The 22,252-nt window shown below is 31.6% G+C and overlaps 1 protein-coding gene across 9 annotated transcripts in view; it reads right to left on the bottom strand.

Annotated features, from left to right (window-relative positions):
- Positions 1 to 22,252, bottom strand: part of LOC114290267 (telomerase reverse transcriptase) — a 33,555-nt gene that overhangs the window by 10,143 nt on the left and 1,160 nt on the right. For 2 of the 9 annotated variants that reach the window (XM_082910427.1, XM_082910425.1), the window contains exons 3-11: positions 21,511 to 21,642; positions 21,312 to 21,434; positions 18,294 to 18,404; positions 18,032 to 18,178; positions 13,062 to 13,402; positions 9,314 to 9,391; positions 7,374 to 7,439; positions 7,100 to 7,262; positions 2,833 to 3,266 (exon numbers count right to left, since the gene is read on the bottom strand). In XM_082910427.1, coding sequence (XP_082766553.1) covers positions 2,833 to 3,266; positions 7,100 to 7,262; positions 7,374 to 7,439; positions 9,314 to 9,391; positions 13,062 to 13,370 — 1,050 coding nt within the window. In that variant the 5' untranslated portion in view covers positions 13,371 to 13,402; positions 18,032 to 18,178; positions 18,294 to 18,404; positions 21,312 to 21,434; positions 21,511 to 21,642. Of the gene's footprint in view, positions 1 to 2,832; positions 3,267 to 7,099; positions 7,263 to 7,373; positions 7,440 to 7,721; positions 9,282 to 9,313; positions 9,392 to 13,061; positions 13,437 to 18,031; positions 18,179 to 18,293; positions 18,405 to 21,311; positions 21,435 to 21,510; positions 21,643 to 22,252 lie in introns of those variants that run through there. The other 7 variants (XM_082910431.1, XM_082910426.1, XM_082910433.1 and 4 more) reach the window with 7 other exon arrangements.

Here is a 22,252-nt window from a genome sequence, read left to right as displayed (position 1 = left end):
ATCATGCAGTGGGGTCATTCAACAAAAATCATCAATGCCATATTTTTAATGAGCAATGCTAGGGACCCAAAAAAACACTATAAAAAATTCTATACAATACTCACATGGGTGTGTTTGGTAGTTTTTTTGGCATCCCTAGCATTTTTTATTTTTAATACACTCATTTTCACACAAAATCATCAAATTCAATTTTCACACAATACACTAATTTATAATATATTCGCAATCAATGTTACACAGACTCTTCTATTCCTCCTAGTATAACTGTGTCAACACTCACACCCAAAGTAGGATTCTCTAATTTTAACAACGTTCGAAGAAGCAGCTTACATTTGGTAGTAAGAAAAACTTAATAATATTGATGAGAAATTGAAATCTCCATTTTTCCCTAAATCCCTTTTTATTCCAAGTACATTCCTAATAATTTACCTCTTATGTCAGAATATCGTAATACCAAACCAAACCTTAAGTCCCATCAAATGGGATCGGTTACATGAATCCTTCTTCTCCACGCGACTTTATCAAAGGCCATTTCGTTAGTCAAATTAAGTAAATCCATATCTCTATTTACAATGCTAGCCAACGTTAATCTAGGCCTACCTGGTCCCCTAACACTTCCATCTACTTTCACTGCATCGCATCTATTCACTACTACCTCTGTTGATCTCTGTTGAATATGACCAAACCATCTCAATCAATTCTCTCTCAACTTATCTTCTATCTGTGCTACTCCTACCCATTCCGAAATAAACTTATTCCTAATTCTGTCTTGTCTAGTCTTACCACACATTCACCTTAGTATTCTCATCTCAGCCACACTCATCTTCTCTACATGTTGTTTCTTGGTTGCCCAACACTCCGTTTCATACAACATCGCTGGTCTAGTAGCCGTTCTATAGAACTTACTTTTTAGTCTAGTAGGTATTCGTTTGTCGCACAGTACCCCAGACGCACTTCTTCACTTACACCATCCCGCCTTAATCCTATGAGCCACATCCGTATCAATCTCCCCCGCTGTTGTGATAATCGACCCTAAATAACGAAAATGTTCACTCTTAAACAGTTCTTGGTTCTCAATCTTCACTTCTCCTCGACTTTCATTGTTACTATTACTAAATTTACACTCCATGTACTCTGTCTTAGTTCTGCTTATTCGAAATCCTTTAGATTCAAGTGTTTTTCTCCAAATCTCCAACTTTGTATTAACTCCTCTAGTCTCATCCACTAACACGATATCGTCTGCAAAAAGCATACACCATGGCACGTCATCTTGAATATTTCTCAGCAACTCATCCATAATTAAAGCAAAAAGACAAGGACTTAAGGTAGATCATTGGTATAACTCTATAGTAATAGAAAATTCATTCCAACCGGCGATCTAATAGTGGTCACCACCCCTTCAGACATGTCCCTAACCACATCAATGTAATCTTTTGTCACCCCTTTCTTCTGTAACACCCACCATATTATATTCTGAGGCACTCTATCATATGCTTTCTCAAAATCGATAAATACTATATGAATGTCTCTTTTCTTTTCTTTATACTTTTCTATTACTCTCCTCAAAAGAGAGATCGCTTCCATTGTTGACCTGCCAGGTATAAACCCAAATTGATTCTCTGACACCTTTGTTATATCTCGCAATCGGCATTCCATCACCCTCTCCCACACTTTCATTATATGACACATTAGCTTGATTCCTCTATAGTTGTTGCAATTCTGGACATCTCCTTTATTCTTATAGATTGGCACTAAAATACTCTTTCTCCACTCATCTGGCATGTTCCTAGTCAACAAAATTTTGCTAAACAACCTAGTCAACCAAGCAACTCCTTTTTTACCCAAACACTTTCAAGATTCAATAGGGATATCATTGGGTCCTAAAGCCTTATTTGATTTTATCTTCTTAAGTGCAATCTCCACTTCAAAGTTCATAATCCTGCGATAGAACCTACTGGCTATTTATTCCCCTATAGACGTACCTCCATGTTCCTCATTTAATAGTTTCTTGAAATAGTTTTTCCATCATTCCTTAATCTCTTCATCCTTCACCAATACCTTAGAATCATCATTCATTATGCACTTAACTTGATTAAAATCTCTTGCTTTCCTCTCCCATATCATAATACGCAATATATTTAAATGTTCAAGGCATGTCTACGTATCAATACCCAACTTTTCGATGCGTATCACAATATCCTTTTAGGGCTTAGGAAGGTTTGACGCTTGGACACTCACCCACACTTGATACTAGTATCTAAGACCATGCAACATAGTTTCCGATAACATCAATATAAGTAACTAAACTTGTCTAATTATATTTAAAAACATAACTTGGGGATATTAATACCATCAGTTCAACAAAAGTCAAATAAAGACATCAATTTTACAATTGTCCACAACGAGTTTTCATTTTCTAAAAATGCTTCATGATAACCTCACTACTAATTCTATCAAATACGCATTTTTTTTTTTTTTTTTTTTTTCTATTTAAGTTAACTTTTCCATCTGGTTCATGCTACTTAAACAGATTCTAGAGGCTTTATGGAATCACAGCTAGTTAGCAGCCTCAATTATATACATTATTGATTTAGTGATTTTGTTAATGAATGAAAGACAAAAAAATCAAGATAAGAAGAGCATTAATTCTAGAACTTCAACTATAGTAAAAATCTAAATAGAAGTGTTCTAAGTATATCAAAAATCCCTAATTAGTTGATAAGATGAAACTGCAAAACACAGAGAAATAAGAGTACAAGAAATACATAAATCCAAATTTTGTTTGACAAATTCTTCAAAAATAAAAAAACACTGTTCTTCCTGAATACTTACACTTGTGTTCAAACCAGATTGAGGCCTCTCAGATGGTCTCTCTCTATCGCTCATAGTTCTTGTACATTGGGTCGAAGAATAGGTTTCTTGAATGTCCAATTGCCTACGCTTCCTGTGGCGCTGCCAACTAAATTGTCTTAGACGCTTTCTACACTTTGCTGTAATCTGGTTTGAGCATTCTTGGTGTTCCCCATTTGTATTTCCTTCAGTATTAGCATTATCAGTTCCAGTGCATAATGTAGCTTCCCCAGACAAACTCTCCTGATGGCTCTTGATCCCACAATTCCTGCTGAATGAAGTTGAATAACTTGTACCGTTACAACCAAAACAACCAACTAAACTTGAGGGAACAATATCACCAAAGGCACTATTGGATTGCTCTTTCTCTGACATTAAGTCAACTTCATCAATTCTTTTCCTTTTTTTTCCAGATCCTGATAAAAAGTTTGAAGACAATCACCAATCTGTCAAATTCCTAAGGGTATAATATCTGACCAATCTTGAGAAGTAATGACTTCAAAAACTACAAATTAATTAATTGAAAAAGGAAATAAAATAAAAAACAAATTGTACAAAAGCAAATGAAAACAGAATAAAATATAACCAGTAAAAGAAGAGAAAGATGAATTGCTGCTACAATAAGGTAAAGAACATTAAAAAAAAAAAAAACAGTACAGTTTAAGGACAGTCCAAAAATGAATCAGGCCTAATATGTCAAGAAAAATATCCAGTAAAGGCATCAAGTGCCCAAAGATGATGCAATTAATAATCAAGGTTATACATGAATTCACAACGGAATAGGTAGTTGTTATATAGATAACGCTTCATTTGTTCTGATGGAAAACAAATTTGCGCTTTACTGTATTTGGTATGATGGAAAACAAAAATCAATGGAAAGGAAAATGAGTTAATTTGGGAGGAAAATATTTTTCCACCTTCAAAAAGGCATAAAACATTTTTCAGACCTAACTAGAATTACCACTACCACCGTCACTCCCTCACCACTACTGCCACCACACCAGCTCCACCATCATCACCCCAACTTACCACCACCACTATCATTGCCACCACCACCATCTTGCCACCACCACTGCCACCAACCCGCCACAACTAGTGAATGTGTCTTTAGAAAAAAAAATTAATTTTAGGCTGATTTTCTTTTCTTTTTTTCTTATTTTTTTTATCAGCAAAATCTCCCAAATACTCCACCCCTCCCAAACCCACCCCAACACCCATGGCCCTACCAGGACTTGAACCCCTAACCTCCCCATGGGAGCGTTGGGGTGACGCCAATATGCCACAAGGCCATTTGCTAGGTTGATTTTCTAGTTGCTCTAAATAATATTCATGTTGTGAATGAAAGTTCTTGTTTATATAATTATTTGGAAGCATGAAATAATAATGACTTTCCCCACTAGCCAAACAACAAAAAATATTTCCCCGCTCATTTCAGGGTTGCAACCAAAACAGGAAAATGCAGTTTTGGTAAAAAGCATGCTTAAAGCGCAAAGCACAAAAACTTTTCTGTGTGTTTGGTTTCAGTTTTCTGAATTCAGTTTTTTGAAAACTGAATTTTTTATTTTTCGTGTTTTTTTGTTTTTAGTGAATATTTTTAAATTTTAAGCAATTTTTTTTACTTTTTTAGATATACCTTACTTAGATGTATCTAAATAGTAAAATATTTTAAAAAATTAAAAAATACACAAAAATACAAAAAATGTAGCGAATTTTGTATATATATATTTTTTTTTGTATTTTTGGTATTTAGTGAATTTTTAAAAAAACAAATTCACAAATATTATACTTTTTAAGTGTATTTATGTTAGGTGTGTCTAAAAATTTTTAAAAAATGCTTAAATTATTAAAAAAAATCAATGAAAACAAAAAATTACGGAAAAATGAAAAAGTAGAATTTTCTGAAAAGTGAATTCTGAAAACTAAAACCAAACTGAGTGTTTAGTAGTTAAAGCAAAACACATATACAAAAGTGCACTTAAAACATACTCTCATGATTACTGTTTTTGGTTTAGTTTTAGCTTTCTGACTACTGTAATACTCTGTTGTGGCATGTTGCTATTTTTTTATTTTTTGGGTTGAAATGGCTCTAATAATCTGAATTTTTTCTCTCGTTTACTCTGATTCCTATAAGCATAAATAGCCTAATAATTGTATTTTTGTTCTAGATAACGAATCCTCCTCCTCCCAATGAAACATCCCCTGCTTTTAACCAAGGGTTTGACGCCCAAACTACTACCCCTTCACCATAGAGAGAAGCCTCCAATACCACCTAAGACCAAAGTAGGGTACAGGTAAGTCAAAAGCGATGCCTAGTTGGTTGGTTGTGTTCGTGGTTTTTCCCTTGAAGAGAGTTTTCCTCAAGGTTTTCCATGTTAAATCAATGTGTCTACTATCTTGTTGCGATTTGTCTGTGGATGCTTTTAACAACATATGTTTAACTTGGCTGAGTTAAATTTTCAAATCGGTTTAACTTGAGGGAAGAGAAAACCAACTAATCATTAGAAAACTAAAACTAACATCCAATTAATTTTTTAATTGGTAAAATGTTCCTTGGAGTTTTGCCAATTCACTCTCTTCTGACACGAACAAGTTTGACTCTGCGACTTCAGTTTAGAAGTTCTTGAAAATATTATCCCAACTTCAACAATTGACTAATTATTTGGCCTATCAATCTTTTTCTTTCTATCTTCACATATCAATAATATTATCATAACATAAGACGACAACTAGAGTTTTAGTTTGAAGGAAGATATGTCACATTCAACTTACAATAAGGAGAACTTGAAATTTAACTGCGATGTAATGGCATATTGACCTCGTTTGGGATGTTGGCTATTTTAGTTGGCTTTTTGGCTATTTTAGCCAATGAAAAAAAGTTGCGTTTGGGATGTTATGAGAGAAAAAGTGATTGATTTGATGTATAAGATGTGATAATTTGTCTTATTGGCTATTTTAGGCTTTTTTTTGCCTCTATTGGCTAGTTTAGCCTCAAACCAACACCCCCATTAGCTCCCTATGAAAGCTAATGCTTCAAAAGGAATTATTCAGGAAGAATAATAAACGACATACATAAACACAGCCAGAAACAGCCAAGCCTATTTTTTAGCCAAATATGTGTGTAGTAGATATAGTAAGACAAAAAAATTTGTGTAGCCAAGTTGATATGTAGGAAAATTTGTGTAGCCAAGTTGATATTTAGCATTTGTCTTATTTCCAACAGTACTTTTTTTACCCTTTTTGCTAAGCATTATTCCCAAGGAAAAACAATAGGCTACGTATATATTAGTTGTGTAAAAACATATATATCCCTACATGCATACATAACAAGTGTGAGAGAAGCCACTCTGTGTGTAATATGCCAAAGATTTTGAGAAGGAATGCCTTCCATAAACATATACGATCAAAATTCTGAAAGGCATCATCCCATCGAATTGAGAGTTTCCAAAGAACTATCATTTGTAATACAATAAAACATTCACGGCGAGTGAGTTAACAAGGGGGGTTACACAACCAGGATCAATTTTTAAAAAATGGTCTAGTAGTAAAATATTTCTGCATACATAATTCTAATTCAGAATGGTTAAAAGCACGTAAAGGATTTACCCAGTGTAACCCACTTCGTATACAAATTTCAAACCATATAACATTAGAAACCTGATAAACCATTTTTCATTTACGCACACTATTTGATAGATAAAAGGACAAATAAACCTTTGTTACATGAACTCTTCTATTTCTCTCAGTACTTATGTCTACAAGATATGACAAGGGTAAGGGTGTGGGATGTGTCTGACGCCTGTACCTAATTTAAAAACTTGGATCCTCTAATTTTTTTACAATTTTTGAAAAGGAAGAAACTCACATTTGCTAATAAAGAAACATTTCAAGCTTCTCACATGGATGCGATATAGAAATTTCATATTCTTTCTAAATGCTATTTAATTTCAAGGACATTGTTACATAACTTATAAAATATCTAATAATACAATATGTAATATATATGTGTCCATGGCACGTCCCCAATGCAATATCCTAAGATTTAGGTTCATAAAGGAGTAACACTCGGACACACACCCGCATGCGATACTTGTACCCAAGTCCGTGCAACATTTAAAAAAAAAAAAATCAAACTGCAAATTGCATCCCATCTTTTCACTAGTATAAGAAAAAATTATAAGAATAAAATATGATGAACTCAACATATAGTCAGATATCTTCAAGAAATGAATAAGATCCAATTCTTCTTTACCGAGGACAAGTGAAGAATGCTGATAATTAGGCTTTGATATATGCTTTGATTTAAAGCAAAAATCACTGATAGGAAAACCTGCCACCTGATAGTGTTGCTTTCGAGGAAGTGGCAAAAATATTGAAGTATACTTCAACAAATACACCATGATTCCATCCCCAACCTGCATATCATATTACCCTGATCATCTATAATATACACACACAGATGTTCCAAAGAAGAAAATAAAGTGATGATTTCAAACAAAAAACATGTCAAAGTAACCATTACCTACCCTTCTTAAGAGAAGGCCCCATGCTAAACAAGTTAAAAGCTCTATGGTGGGGCTTGAACGGTGATGCTGCCAGATATTACATGGTAACTATCAGTACAGAAGCATTAATTATCAACCAACAAACTGCTCCACCTTAATCATACAAACCATTTAAATTCCTTCTAACAGAAATAGTAAAATAATGATATTAAGATAACCAATGGCATGTTACTTGCCATTTGCATGACCTTGTATGCCCAATAAGGTACCCTTCACATGAACAAACCAGCAGTTTCAGTAAATTGTACAAATTTATCCCATAATTCTAATGCATTACAATTTCAATAAGGCTTGTTTTTTTGTGCTAACCAGCTTACTCGCAATATTAGTATCAGCATCCATAACCTCAAGGATGTAATGGCCTCTGCTTCGACACTGCATCTATTAGGTATTGCTTCAATTTGTCAGGTAAACAAATTTCCTGCAACAAAGCTGCAGTAACCTGGTTAACCCAGGTGCACGTTTAGCAAACAAAACAGTATCTTCTACCCACAAAAGCTCCAGTACATCAAGAAGTATTCAAACCAATGTGGCCATGCTCAGCCAAGAAGTAACTCTTTTAACAAGCAATTGAAATGCAGTAAACTCAACTCAACAATGCTAACCCCCAAATATTTGGCCTCAGTTACAAGGATCCGGTTATGCAGAATCAATGCTCTAGGCTGAGTAGAGCTTACGTACTACAGCACGTAGCTTCTCCGTTGAGTAAATCATCATAATTCATCACATCACAAAATCAACCCACACGTCTTTTGGCCTTCCTCTCATCATTTTGGCACCTTCCGCCTCAATCTACATTACACATAACCAAACCAAATCAAACAACTTCCACTCATTTCATCTTTAAATGATGTCTCTTACAACCTCCCTTGAATTCATTCATTTCTTGTACTACCTCATCCATCTAAACATTTTCATGCCAACAAAACCTACTTTAAGTGTAAATTGTTTCCTTACTAAATTTTAGGGTTAGTTACTCAGACACCCTCTCAACAATCATTGCAATATCACTTTACCCCCCTCAATTTTAAAACCTTTCATTTAGACCCCTCAACTATTAAAAATTGTAAATATGCCCCATTTCTGGATGGGACCCCTCAACTTTTAATTTGAAAGAGATTTCAAGAAATGAGTTTTAATCATCCAAGGGAGAAGACCTCTAATCTTTCCATAAGGCCACATTCCCTTATTTTTTGCACGCATTTGCAATGTGGCTAACATCTATTGACAAGGTCTACATTCTCCAAGTTGATTGTATACTATGAGTTTGATTGCTGACTACCCTATATGCAGAGTATTGACTTTGACAAACTAAACAATGGTTTGACTGTCCTCAAATTTTTATCAGTTATACAAACAACACAATGAAAGTCTGACAAAGTCACTAAAAAGCCAGCACAGCTCTTGATGAGAAGAGAGAATACATATCCTGACATACCTTGTAGATAAAGGCAGAGTGTTTGAATAAACTCAAAGTATGAAACTTCGAATGTTCAAGAATAGTTACTCTTTTTAAACAAAAATTTGTAACATATCTATCAAAAATATCATCAATACCACGATTATGCAACAAAAAGGTCAAAAAGGTTTAATGAGCATATTCAGACTGGTTAATAGTAAAAACATGTTTTGACAAATAAGAACATGAAAGCTAAGATAAGTTTCCAAATGCATTAAGGGAATGACAATCCTAATGAAAAGAGATCCATGTAGCTGGTAGAAAATTTAAAATGCACAATAGAGAAGAACAAGATAGACAATAGCATAAAAATGAGAAGTTCTCACGCAGCCAACTCAGAGCAAGAGAAATAAAGTTTTGATACAACGTAAAGGAATCATCAACTCAATGATAATAGCAACAAAGTAGCACAAAGATAGAAGTTCATCAGAAAATCACTTGCCATATCATAATCACTGCATAAGACATTTGATGAAGGGGAATGCTGGCGCATTATCATTTCGATAGTCCCTTTAACAATCTGTAACCATAACAAGTACTAACAGGTCAGATATACGGGATTTATATAAATCTTAACTGTTCTAATAGCATTTGAGAAATACTTGGCTTGCTTTTTGGAGAACAAATTGTTTTCATGCTCTCAAAAGTTAAGATAAGTTTTTTCCAAAGATACTGCCTAGTCATATCAGGGCAGCTTAAATAGAAAATATCCCGGCACATAAATTATGATGTATTAATTCAACTAGCAATGTAAAGGCACATTGACACAAGCCACAAAACAAGCTTATTAAGATGTTTTCTAGCTACACAACCATAAATATGACAAAAGGACTATCAATTAGTGACCAATAACAAATATAAAAGATAAAGACAAAGACACAACTGCATTTAAAAATTAAAAAAAAAGCATGCATTTCTTGAGCCTAGAGCATACTAAAAGGTGCAAGCCCAAGGACTTTATGTGCGCGTGACTAATACATCTAATTTTTGTTTTGCAGATGGAAGCAAGATAGAAATTAACCTAAGGTAGGGTAACTCAAACATGAAACAAGGGAAATATAAAATGAAATAAGAAGCACAAGTTTCCAACATGTTTGCCTTTAGGCCATAATACCCCCATTTAGAAAAAAGCAATGATGACTAAGGTGACACCATTCCCTTTCAAGTGAACGTAGTATAAGATCAAAAATCTCCTGACAACAAAAGAAAGAATGAAATAAAGAAATAAAGGCCAAAAAAACTACATATTACCCATTATCTTCCCCAAAAATGACTAGGTCAACAATCTTTTGTTGGTTCATGAAGAATCTAAATGAAAATGACATTGAACATGCGAGAAATAGAACAAACACATTTTGAAATATCAATGGGTTTTTATTTCCCTAGTAATAATCATAACAATCTACATTTTTCCACAATGCCACTTAGACGATCATCTTGCTTAGTGATTTTTATTTATTTACTTTTTTAATGTACTTAATCTAATCTAGATGCACTAAAAATAAAATATTTGTAATTTTTTTTTTATTTAAATTCACTGAAGTCAAAAAAATAAAAATACCACATTTTCGTTTTATTGCCCGTTTAATGAACTCTTTCACATTTATTTCACAAGGTTAGACACATCTAAAGAATAAAATAAGAAAACAAAATTAATAAAAATATGCAGGAAATTTTCACTAAAAACTACCCCAAAAATAAAATTAAAAACAATCTTTTAAAACTAAAACTAATAAGTCAAGAAACCGAAAACAATTCCAAACATGCTAACAACAGGCAAAACGAGGGAGAAGGGTGCAAATTGGTCATTTCAAACAAATTTATTTTGGGAGATTCTATTTACACCACTAATCCTTTTAGTACACACCATTAACAGATTAAATTTATATTTCAATAATATTCTCAAATAAAAAGACCGTTAAGGACAATATGAGGGTGTATTCTACTCATTCAAATATTTCATATTTAAAAACACAAAATACTCTTCACACACTATCATCACCTATAGGGTTTAGGGTTTAGGGTTTAAACATATAACCACTGTATTATTTCATCATCTTCACCATTAACATACTACACTCATGATATCATTCATTATCAATTAGCTCACTTTATTTTCTTCTTCGTTGTACTTATTTTCCAAACTCAAAACATTATTCAGTGTGTTTGGTTTGAGTTTTTTGAATTAAGTTTTTAGAAAACTCAGTTTTTTGGTTTTCGTATTTTTTTGTTTTTAGTGAATATTTTTAAAATTTTAAACATTTTTTTTTACTTTTTTAGATGCACCTTACTTAGATGTATCTAAAAAGTAAAAAAATTGTGAAAAAATATTTTAAAATTTTAATAAATACATAAAAATATAAAAAATGTATTGAATTCTCGTTTTTTTTTTTTTTTTGTATTTTTGGTATTTGGTGAATTTTTAAAAAGTTTTTTTCACAATTTTTTTACTTTTTAGATATATTTATGTTAGGTATGTCTAAAAAGTAAAAAAAAAATTACTTAAAATATTAAAAACATTCAGTAAAAACAAAAAAACACAGAAAACAAAAAAGTAGAATTTTTTGAAAAGTGTTTTTGAAAAAACACAACCAAGCATGGTGATTGTCTTTGAAGATCTAAGGTTTAAGTATATTGAAATCGATTAATTTTGAAGATTTGCACACCGTGGATAACACTGAGATAGTTGGTTCTGATATAAACATTGAAAATGTTAGTTTATGATTTAGCTTTTTGATTTTTTATTTATCTCATTCGTATGTTGGGAAGATGAATTGGTTCGTCATGTGTTTGGATAATCAGAGTCGAACTTTTACACAATGTTTGATTATTTATATTTGAACAACACAATTTTGTTCAAATTATTAAAATTGATCAAATATTACATGTTCATACATTAAAAATTGAACATTTTAAGTTAGTTCGGTTAAAATAAATTAAAATTTTATTCTTTGTTTAGATATAAATTTTTGAACCCATTAAGTCTGTATTCATTTGTTATGTAACAAGGTTGAAACTGATTGTGTTGTTGAATACACAATCGAATCAAGGGTGAAAATGGCAATCCAAAACGATGATGAGAGTTCAATACTGACGATGAAGATTAAAACCGATGAATATAGAGGCCGAATGAAACCCTCCACGGCAATCTGAAACGACGAGCGTTCAACACCAACGATGGAGATCAACACTAGCAAAGATGGAGGCTGAATGAAACCATCCGCTGGCAATGAAGTTCAACACCTACGATGGAGATCACCACCGGCAAAGATGGTCTCTATTTTGAAGATGGAGAGTTTTTGGTGTGTATAGTAGTGAAGATGGAGAGTTTTGGTGTATATTGAAACAGACAAGTGGTGACCATAGGTATGTGAACTAAGATTTCGTTTGAGAATATGTTATTTTAATAATTTTTTTACTTTTTACGGAAAAAAATATAAAAAAATAGAGAGCATGATATAAGAGCAACTCCAACCACTCTCTACTTTTCACTAGCTAAAGTACAAAAAAAGTATATTCTTTATTTTACCTAATTACTTTAACTATTGTGTTCTCCAACCATGCTCTTTATTTTAACTAATTATTTAAACTAACTTAATTAATTTTTAAAATAAAAAAATACTAATTGTTGATATTTTACTAATATAAATTTGCAATAATAATAAATTTGCCCATACAAACATACAAAACCTGTAGAATGAGGAGAAAAAAAAATACAAAATAAGTTATTCCGTAATTCATCAAACAGAATTGAAAGAACGTATAAAATTGTTACATACACACACATATATATATATATATATAAAATTCCAAATCCAAGACATAAATATACAAAAATCTAAAATATATACATACATAATTGTTTGGAGAACCTCTAGGGTTTTTCAATTATAACCATCAAAAAAATAAGATGGTTAAGTAACTAGCCCAATAGCTAACCCATTAGAGCTCAAAATTAGAGCTACATTGGTTAAAATACCTAACAAGTCTTATTTAACTATCCCGACATACTAAAATATATAATTGACAAACGATCCATAAAAATATTTTAAAATTTTAAAAATTATTTTGCGTCTCTACTTTAGTGATGCGTATTATTCTTATAAATAAATAATAAACAATGATTAGTCCTCCCATCAAAGATAATTGGTAGTGTAAAAATACACATACATAGATAGAGAGAGAGAGACCTCGTCTTGGGACCAGCGACAGTCGGGACGGAAAGTTGAGAGAGGAGGAGCATTGTCGGAGACGACAACGAAGCAGTGAGTCAAGAGTTTCCGATACTCAGAGGGGTCGTCTGGCCTGAGGAGGAACGACATGTAACCTTGGCCGCTGCAACCGAGGCATCGCCGCCCTTTGCAACGGCACTCGGCCGGCGGCGGAGATGGTGGAATCAAAGAGATGACGGTATCGGCTAGAGTGCGAGCGCGGTTGTGGAATAACCTCCATAGAACCTCCGGTACTCTCTTCCGCTTCTTCGCCATTGCTACAGACATATGAGAGAGTGGAAATGGAATGGAAATTCAACCTAAAAAAGTACAGAGGGTAATTTCTGTGGTGTTATTACATGCATTAATTATGTACTTATTATTATTAATATTAGTTATTGACGTCACTCATTAATCCTATTATAAATATTAAAAAAAATTTAAATTATACAACATTATTAATTGATACATTAATTAATATATTAAAATTATGTTTGTTCAGGTAGACATGGGTTTGAGATTAGTCTAATATTCTGATAAAATTATTAATTAACTCAATCCAAATATAAAATATGATAAATAGTTAACTCAATCCAAATATAGGATATGATAAACGATTCAAAGGGATTTGTAATATTTGAACTATTAGTTATGAGAATGTTAATTCAACCTAATCTAATCCGTCTAAATAAACATTATCTAATTGATACATATAACATTATTCATAATTCTGTGGCATCTTTTTAACTGTCACTCTTCCCAAGGAGACATTCACCTCATTTGAAAAGTTGACCATTGTGATCGGCTTTTTTAATTTTTTATTATGTTAAAATATTTATGTTTGAAAAAATGATTAAATTTTTTTATAACTTAATATGATATTTTTTAAAGAAAAATTAAAATGGTTATAAATTTAATATGATATTTTATCTTATTAATTAGTTAAATTTATTTTATTTTATTGCAAATTTTAACTAAAATAAGTTAATTTTTGACTATTCAAATATCCCACATCAACCACAATTTATCATGTATTTTTGTATTCTCTAATCATCCTAACATTATTGAGACACGGAACGATATCCCAAACCAACCAATAACTGCTCATTTACTATGGGTTGGTTTGGGAAGTGGGTTGGTTTTTTGACTTTTTGATTTTTTTTTGCTATTTTAGCTTGGGCTAAAAAGCTTGGTTTGAGAATGACTTTTTGGCTTTTTGACTTTTTTTGTGAGAAAAGAGTGTAATGATTATGCGTTGGATGTAATATTTTTTTTGTGACTAAAATAGCCTATTTTGTCTTTTATGACTAAAATAACTAAAAAAAACCTACTTTAGCTCTTCCCAAACGGTGTCATGTGTGTTTGAATGGATTGATTTTGATAAAATTAGAAGAAATAGAGAGATTAAAAATAATAATAATAGTAAAATTGTCAATAATATTAAAATTATTGACTCTTTAAATTTATTTTATCTTTTTGTAAATTTTAACTAAAAAAAAGTTAATTTTTGACTTTTCAAATATCTTACATCAATCACAATTTATCATGAATTTTTGTATTCTCTAATCATCCTAACACTATTGAGAACGTAGCGGTATTCTAAACCAACCAATAATTGCTCATTTACTAGGTGTGTTTGAATGGATTGATTTTGATACGAATGAAAAAATTAGAAGAAATAGAGAGATTAAAAATAATAATAATATTAAATTGTTTATAAAAGATTTAGGGATTGTCTTGGTGATTTAAATCATTTTTTTATCTTATTTTTTTTATTATATTGTAAAAAAAAATTATAAAAAATTAATAAATATATTTATTTAGATCATTTCAAATAATTCTTTAATAAAAATTTGAATTTAGACACTATTTGACATAAAACTAAATGGGTAGGTTTGTTTTGAAGGATTAGGGTATGAGATTCATTGTTTGTTTCAATTTTTTTTACTTCGGACTATTAGTCCCATATTTGTGGGACTATCCTGTCCCATGGGGGTGGAATTATTTCCATGGGATACTAATCTCATAGGATTAGGCTTTGAAATGTCCATTTTACCCCATGCTATTATTACTTAACAAACAATTAGAAAATGGTAAAATAATCTTTTGAACATTTATAAATTATTTTTTTAGTGTTGTTAATTTAAAATTATATGTTAAATAAAAAATTTAAATTATAAATTATAAATTTAATTTAATTAAAAATAATAAATTAAAAATTATGGCCTTATAAATTAATTTTTTTTAGTGTTGTTAAAAAATTAAATTTACATATTAAATAAAATTATTTTTTTAGTGTTGTTAATTTAAAATTATATATTAAATAAAAAATATAAATTATAAATTAAATTTATTTTAAAATAATAAATTATAAATTATGGCCTTATATATTAACTTTTTTTAGTGTTGTTGAAAATTTAATTTATATAATAAATAAAATTATTTTTATTGTCATTAATTTAAAATTATATATTAAATAAAAAATATAAATTATAAATTATAAATTTAATTTAATTGAAAATAATAAATTAAAAATTATGGTCTTATAAATTAAATTTTTTTAGTGTTGTTAAATTATAGATTACAAACTTAAAATTATATATTAAATAAAAATTATAAATTACAAGGGTAAAATAGTCTTTTGAACATTTATCCGTATCCATTCTGTCTAACAAAACATTAGCCCTGTTTGGTAGAGCCGTGGGAAAGTGCTTATAGCTTATACCTTAACAGTTTATACCTTATAACTATGAACATAAACTGATTTCTGACTTATAAATTAAGCTTCTCCTGCCCCACTTAAAGAATAAGTTGATTTCTGACTTACAAAAAGTTATAAACTGTATTGTTAAGCTAAACCAAACACATCAAAATAACTTAAATTAAGTTAAAAACCGAAATAAGCTGAAATTAAGCTGTACCAAACAAGGCCATTGGATTCACTAAAAATAGTCCAATCCAGACATCTAATCCCATGACTAAATAAATATAAGATACAAATCCAATCCAACCAAATAGTCCAGGGACAATGTATCCCGGAACTAACAGTCCGATGAATTACAATCCCCCCTTATCCAGTCCGTCCAAACAAAACACCCAATAAGTGTAGTTATTTAGGTTACATTACCTTTTTACTTTTCTGTATATTTTTTTTTTGTAAAAATTCAAAAAATATATTTATTTAGATCAAATCTAAACAATCTCTTGGTATAATATATGGTACTATTCACCTTGTTTAGTTATAATTTTTTAATTTAATTCTTTTAAAAATTGTTTTTTCTTTCACTTTTTTTTTTTTTACTTTTAGTTTATTTTTTAAAATATTTTAAATAAAGTTTTTACTTTTTAGATTCACCTAACCTACACATGTACCTAAAAAGTATAATATTTACAAAAATATTTAAAAAATTAATAAATACACAAAAATACTAAAATGTATTGAATTTTTATATTTTTTGTACTTAGTGAATTTTTTAAAGATTTTTTTCCATAAATATTATACGTTTGAAGTGTATTTATGTTAAGTGTATCTAAAAACTAACAAAAAAATAAATTATTTCAAATATTAAAAAAATTAAGTGAAAAAAATGAGGCCTTAGAAAAATATTTTTTTTGTATAATAAATATACAAGAATACGAATTTCCACTGAATTTTTTTTTTATTTTTAATATTTAGTGAATTTTAAAAAGATATTTTTTTTATAAATATTATATTTTTTAAATCTATTTATGTTAAGTGTATCTAAAAACTAAAAAAAAAAATATTTCAAATATTAAAAAAATTAAGTGAAAAAAAAGAGAGGCCCTCTAATTTTTTTTTTTTTTTGTATAATAAATATACAAGAAAACTAATATTTACTGAATTTTTATATTTTTGGTATTTAGCAAATTTTTTAAAGATTTTTTTCTATAAATATTTTATTTTTTAGTGTATTTATGTTAAGTGTATCTAAAAACTAAAAAAAATGCTTTAAATATTAAAAAATTGAGAAAATACAAAAAATAAAAAACTCAAATTTCTGAAAATTCTGAACCAAACAAGGTGATTAGATCTAGTTTGGAAATTGATAATTAAGTTTTTTTTATGAGATAAAAGAAATGGTTGTGTAATATGAACTATATAAACACGGAAAGCAAATTTATTTTTTCAACAATTTCAAGCTGTTTGTACGTTATTCTGTTCAAGGATATAAAGAGGCCCTATAATGGCTTCGAGTAAATTAAACTTTGCACCTAATCTCACTTTGGTCCCTCATTTTCTTACACTTTTGGTCAATTTGCAATGGGAATCATCAGCTAGTTTGGTCTGGTGTTAAATTGCCTAACAATATTTTCCATATAGCCCTATCATGAGACACTTTTTAGGAAAAAATAATATTTTTCTTTCATTTTCTCTTTTTTTCACTTTATTTTTTTCTTTCTATTGTATTTTCTAAATCCACCACCACCGACCAACCCTTCCTTGCTATTCCCTCACCCCTTCCCCACTACCTATGGCCACTGCCCACCTCTTTTCTGTCACTTCCAGTAGTGGTGGGTTTAGAAAATACCGTAGAAAGAAAATATTGTGAAAAAATAGAAAAATAGAGAGGAGAAGAAAATTACATTTTTGCCCCAAACAATACCACATGTGAGGGTCACGTGATAATTTCCAGTAGGCACTTTAACACCAAACTAATGGAAGTACAATATTACAATTTGACTAAAAAATATAAGGGATTAACCGTTATAATTGGAATATAAGGGACTGAAATGATATTTAATGTTCAAAATATGATTTATCCACAAACTTATAAAATGATCAGTTAAAAGTTTCATGCAAGTTTTGGGAAATATTCAATTTCAGTTACTTAGAATGGACACATCATCATCTAATATGTAGAAGAAAAAAAATTTTAAAAAAAAAACTAAAATCCGGGAGGTCATCAAATTTTGTAAAGAAGCAGTACCTTTGTAGCTGCTCCATCTAAGGAAGAGCTGGCCGAATATATTAGCCCATCATGAACATGCAGTGCATAGATGGGACTTGCTTTCGCTAGATATTTCCTGGATCCAGTTTGAATTGTACTGAGAGTTCCAGTGTCTAAACCAATTTCCTGAAAGATCGTGAAAGTTTAAATAAATAAAATTTTGTCACTGATCAAAAGAAAAGAAGGAAGTGAAGAAACACGAAAGGAGGCAATGGATGTAAAGATAGAGAGATTTTGGTACCTGAATAGCATTGTCTTGGCATCCACAGTATAATTTCCCTTGTACAAGGGCTAAACACTTTGCATGTTTGTTTGGATTCAACAATTTGGATCCTCCACTCCATGACTGCACCTGATACAAGAATAGGAAGGTACATAAATCAGTTGCATATCGCCACAACTACTTTAGAATTAACCTTAACTGAAAGATGTGTGATTTATTAAGCTTCTATCTGTTTGCACCCATTTTTGCTGGTTCCTATCGACAGGTGGACCAGTTGAGATATGACATGTGGCAAAATCAAGTAAGGGTTCAGCGGTTGTTTAAGGGGTAAGCAATTTGAGAGAGGTTGAGAATGTGCATTAAATAGTGAAGATGATGAAGCAGTTTTTGGCTAAATCATGGGCTTAGTGGGTGACTTGCAGAGGGAAACATGAACAAGGTGGGGATTTTTCTCTGTCGAAGGAAGGTTGAAAGGACCTAGGGACACATGTCAACTCAAAGGAAGTGAAGATCGACAGGTGGAAGTGAAGGCTTGATGTGGTTTGAGGATTTGGAAATGAGGAAGCAGTTGTAGTTGTTATACAGTAGCAGTTGCAGAATGAGGAGATCATGGGGTCATAGGAAAGAAGAGCTATAAAGACTAAAAAGTTTGCACAGAGAGGGGACATCAACAAATCATCAAACTTATCATAGTTTTTTTTCTTTTTATCTTTAGGAGTAGTCTACCTTAAGTCTTAGGAGTAGATTATCTTAACTCAGGAATAGTTTTCTCTGTAATTTTTGACTTGTAATTCTTGTAAACTTAGATAATTTTATCTGGAGTTGTCTTTGTTTGTTTGGATACTTCACTCTTTCGATTGTTAATTATTCCAAAGAAGTCCTTATACTTTCAAGGCATTTAGAACCTTTATACAATCGTCTAGTTTCCTGTTTAGATTAATTGTTTGTTTAAATTATTGCTTGGTTACTGTCGATTAAGGCCTAGCATAATTTTTACTAACACTATCTCTCTCCCTCTTCTCTCATCGCAACTCGCCGCCCTTTCTCCACTACCACCATTCCCTTTTTCTTTGTGAACCCTAAGATTACAATCAACAACAAATTGGGAGCTGGGGATTTGTGTGACATTTGTAGAGGGATTTGCAAAGGGGAGATCTAGGGTTTGTTGGGTGAAGGGGTTGTTGCATACTCTTAATAGACGGGAAGGGTGAGCGTAGGTAGTAGGCTGGGGGTGGTTGGGGGGGGGGGGAGGGGGGGTTAAAAATTCAGTGTCATGGTGATACCAATGATGTGGTATCACCAACAAACAATAAAGGAGGTTTCCAGAGATAACTACCTTGCAAGAAGTTATTGAATGGTTATATTGATGACATGGTATCAACATTACATTCAATTTTTTTTCGTGGTGGGGTTGGAGGAAGGTTGGGGAGAGGGTGGCGATGGTGGTGACGGTGGTAGGGTCTTGTCGGGGTGTAGGTAGGGTGATGGTTGACAGGAAATGGTTGGTTGTAGAGGGAGGGATGTGAGAGGAAGGAGAGGGGAGAAAGGAAAAGAGAAAGAGGGGCAAAGCAATAAAAAATCATGCTTTTGCAATTAGTTTTCAACTTTTTACCCCTACATAAGAAGCACAGCCACGGATACGGTGATTTCACAAAAATGAGGACACAGTGGGGATATGGCAATAAAAAAAAGTATTTTTTATGTATTTTTATTTCACCACAATCAATCAAAAGTAACAAAAAATAACACTAATTCAATATAAAAAAATAAAATAAAATAAAAAATTAATTAATAAAACAACACGCCGCTACTATGGGCACCTATTTTGGAGTGTCGGTGCTTTATAGACCCCTACTATAGTTATTTTTACTCTCCATGTTTATGAAATTGTTTTGTGAAGTTTCCATTTTTTCTCGTCCTTTTTTCTTTCTTTCTTTCTTTTTTCTTTTTTCTTTCTTCTTTTTATTTTTTATTTTTTATTTCCCCTTTAAAAAAACCATATGCAAGATGAAAACAGTGTTGACCATTAGTACTTCAGCAGCAAGTTCATGATGAATGACTTCATTGGCCTCTTGGGGTTGAGGAAGTCAGAACACAATAATAAAAAGAGCAAGTAGGATCTTGGGAGTTCAAGATGTGCGCATCCTTACCACAATCAAAATAAAGTGATGGTCAAACCATCCTCCATAGTGTGATTTAAAAGGCTTTAATGTTGAAGAAAAATGCAATTTACCCCCAAAGTGAGGTGTACAGGACTTAATGTTAGTGTGATGGGACCACATCTAAAATGAATTTCGTAATAATTTTTCAAGGCATGTAGCATTGTTAAATATAGAAATAAAATGTTTAGAAAATTGGATGGAAGCTCGACATACCTTGATGCCAACTCCTTGTGGGGTGAAGCACAAAATGCTTTTGTCAACTAGTAGATTAATTAATAAAATGACACGCCATTGCTGTGGCACCTATTTTAGAGTGTCGGTGCTTCATAGACCCCTACTATAGTTATTTTTACTCTCCATGTTTATGCAATTGTTTTGTGACGTTTCCATTTTTTTTCTCCTTTTTTTTTTTTTTGTGTGTGTGTGTGTGTGTGTGTAATTTCCCCTTTAAAAAAACCATATGCAAGATGAAAACAGTGTTGATCATTAGTACTTCAGCAGCAAGTTCATGATGAATGACTTCATTGGCCCCTTGGGGATAATTTGGTGATTCCCTTGACAATTGAATGATTGAGGAAGTCAGAACAAAATAATAAAAAGAGCAAGTAGGATCTTGGGAGTTCAAGATGTATGCACCCTTACCACCATCAAAATAAAATGATGGTCAAACCATTCTCCATAGTGTGATTTAAAAAACTTAAACGTTGAAGAAAAATGCAACGTACCCCAAAAGTGAGGTGTACGATGTGGATTTAATGTTAGTGTGATGGGACCACATCTAAAATGAATTTCACAGTAATTTTTCAAGGTATGTAACATTGTTAAATGTAGAAATAAAATGTTTAGAAAATTGGATGGAAGCTTTATGACATACCTTGATGCCAGCTCCTTGTGGAATGAAGCACAAAATGCTTTTGTCAACTAGTAGATTATTAACTTGATCCTTCACTTCATGAACTTGTGTGCAATGAATTACTTCACTGTTGATAGACCAGACCTGGTTGCACAAACAAGAAACTTTTTGAGGAATGCAAATTAAACCAATCTGAATTAGAAGAAAGATTATAAAATACCCTTACAGTCCTGTCAAGTGAACCACTGTATAGCTTATCCTCTGTCTGTAGAATTGCCAAGCTAGTAACTGCCTTGGTATGCAATTGAGTTTCTTGAATAAGAGGTATAATGCAACCTCTACCAGTCCACACCTTCAGGATTTTTAGTAGGGGAAAACAATAAAAAAATTGGCATCAGATTGAAATTCACCGGCTTATTTGTTTAGTAACCTTATATCTTGATGGGTATTAAGTATTAACATTACCTCTTCATGTAAATCTGTTAGAATTCAACTAACACAATAACATGCCTTATATTAGAGGCATATATGGTTCCAAATACAATCTCAGTGTTAAGATACATCAACAAAAACCATATGCAGTTGGTGACTCCGAGCCGACATTTCTCTATGAGAAACCAGTTCTTTGCAAGTGGAGAAATGCACAGGTCTTCAACGAAAATTTTACAATCTATTTGGAAACAGTGGCGCATATGCGTCCATGCTTGCTACCTACTTAACCACTTGCTCATGTATTAGCACATGCACACATCAATTGATTGCACTATGGATAACACCATTCAACACCAAAAAATTAGGATAGCTTCTAGCTAGATTGGCTATTTCCGATGAACAAAATCTCTGGAGTCTGTTCTTTTGGGGGTTTGGATTGGTAGGATGAAAAGGCATGAAATCAATTAGTCACCTGGTTAATTTAATAATTGCCATCATCTTCTATAGGATCAATTCCAATGATTGTGGTT

The sequence above is a fragment of the Camellia sinensis genome, chromosome 15 (assembly GCF_055761805.1).
Source record: "Camellia sinensis isolate YWXY chromosome 15, ASM5576180v1, whole genome shotgun sequence".
Classification (NCBI taxonomy): domain Eukaryota; kingdom Viridiplantae; phylum Streptophyta; class Magnoliopsida; order Ericales; family Theaceae; genus Camellia; species Camellia sinensis.
This window is presented reverse-complemented; position numbering and strand designations above follow the sequence as displayed.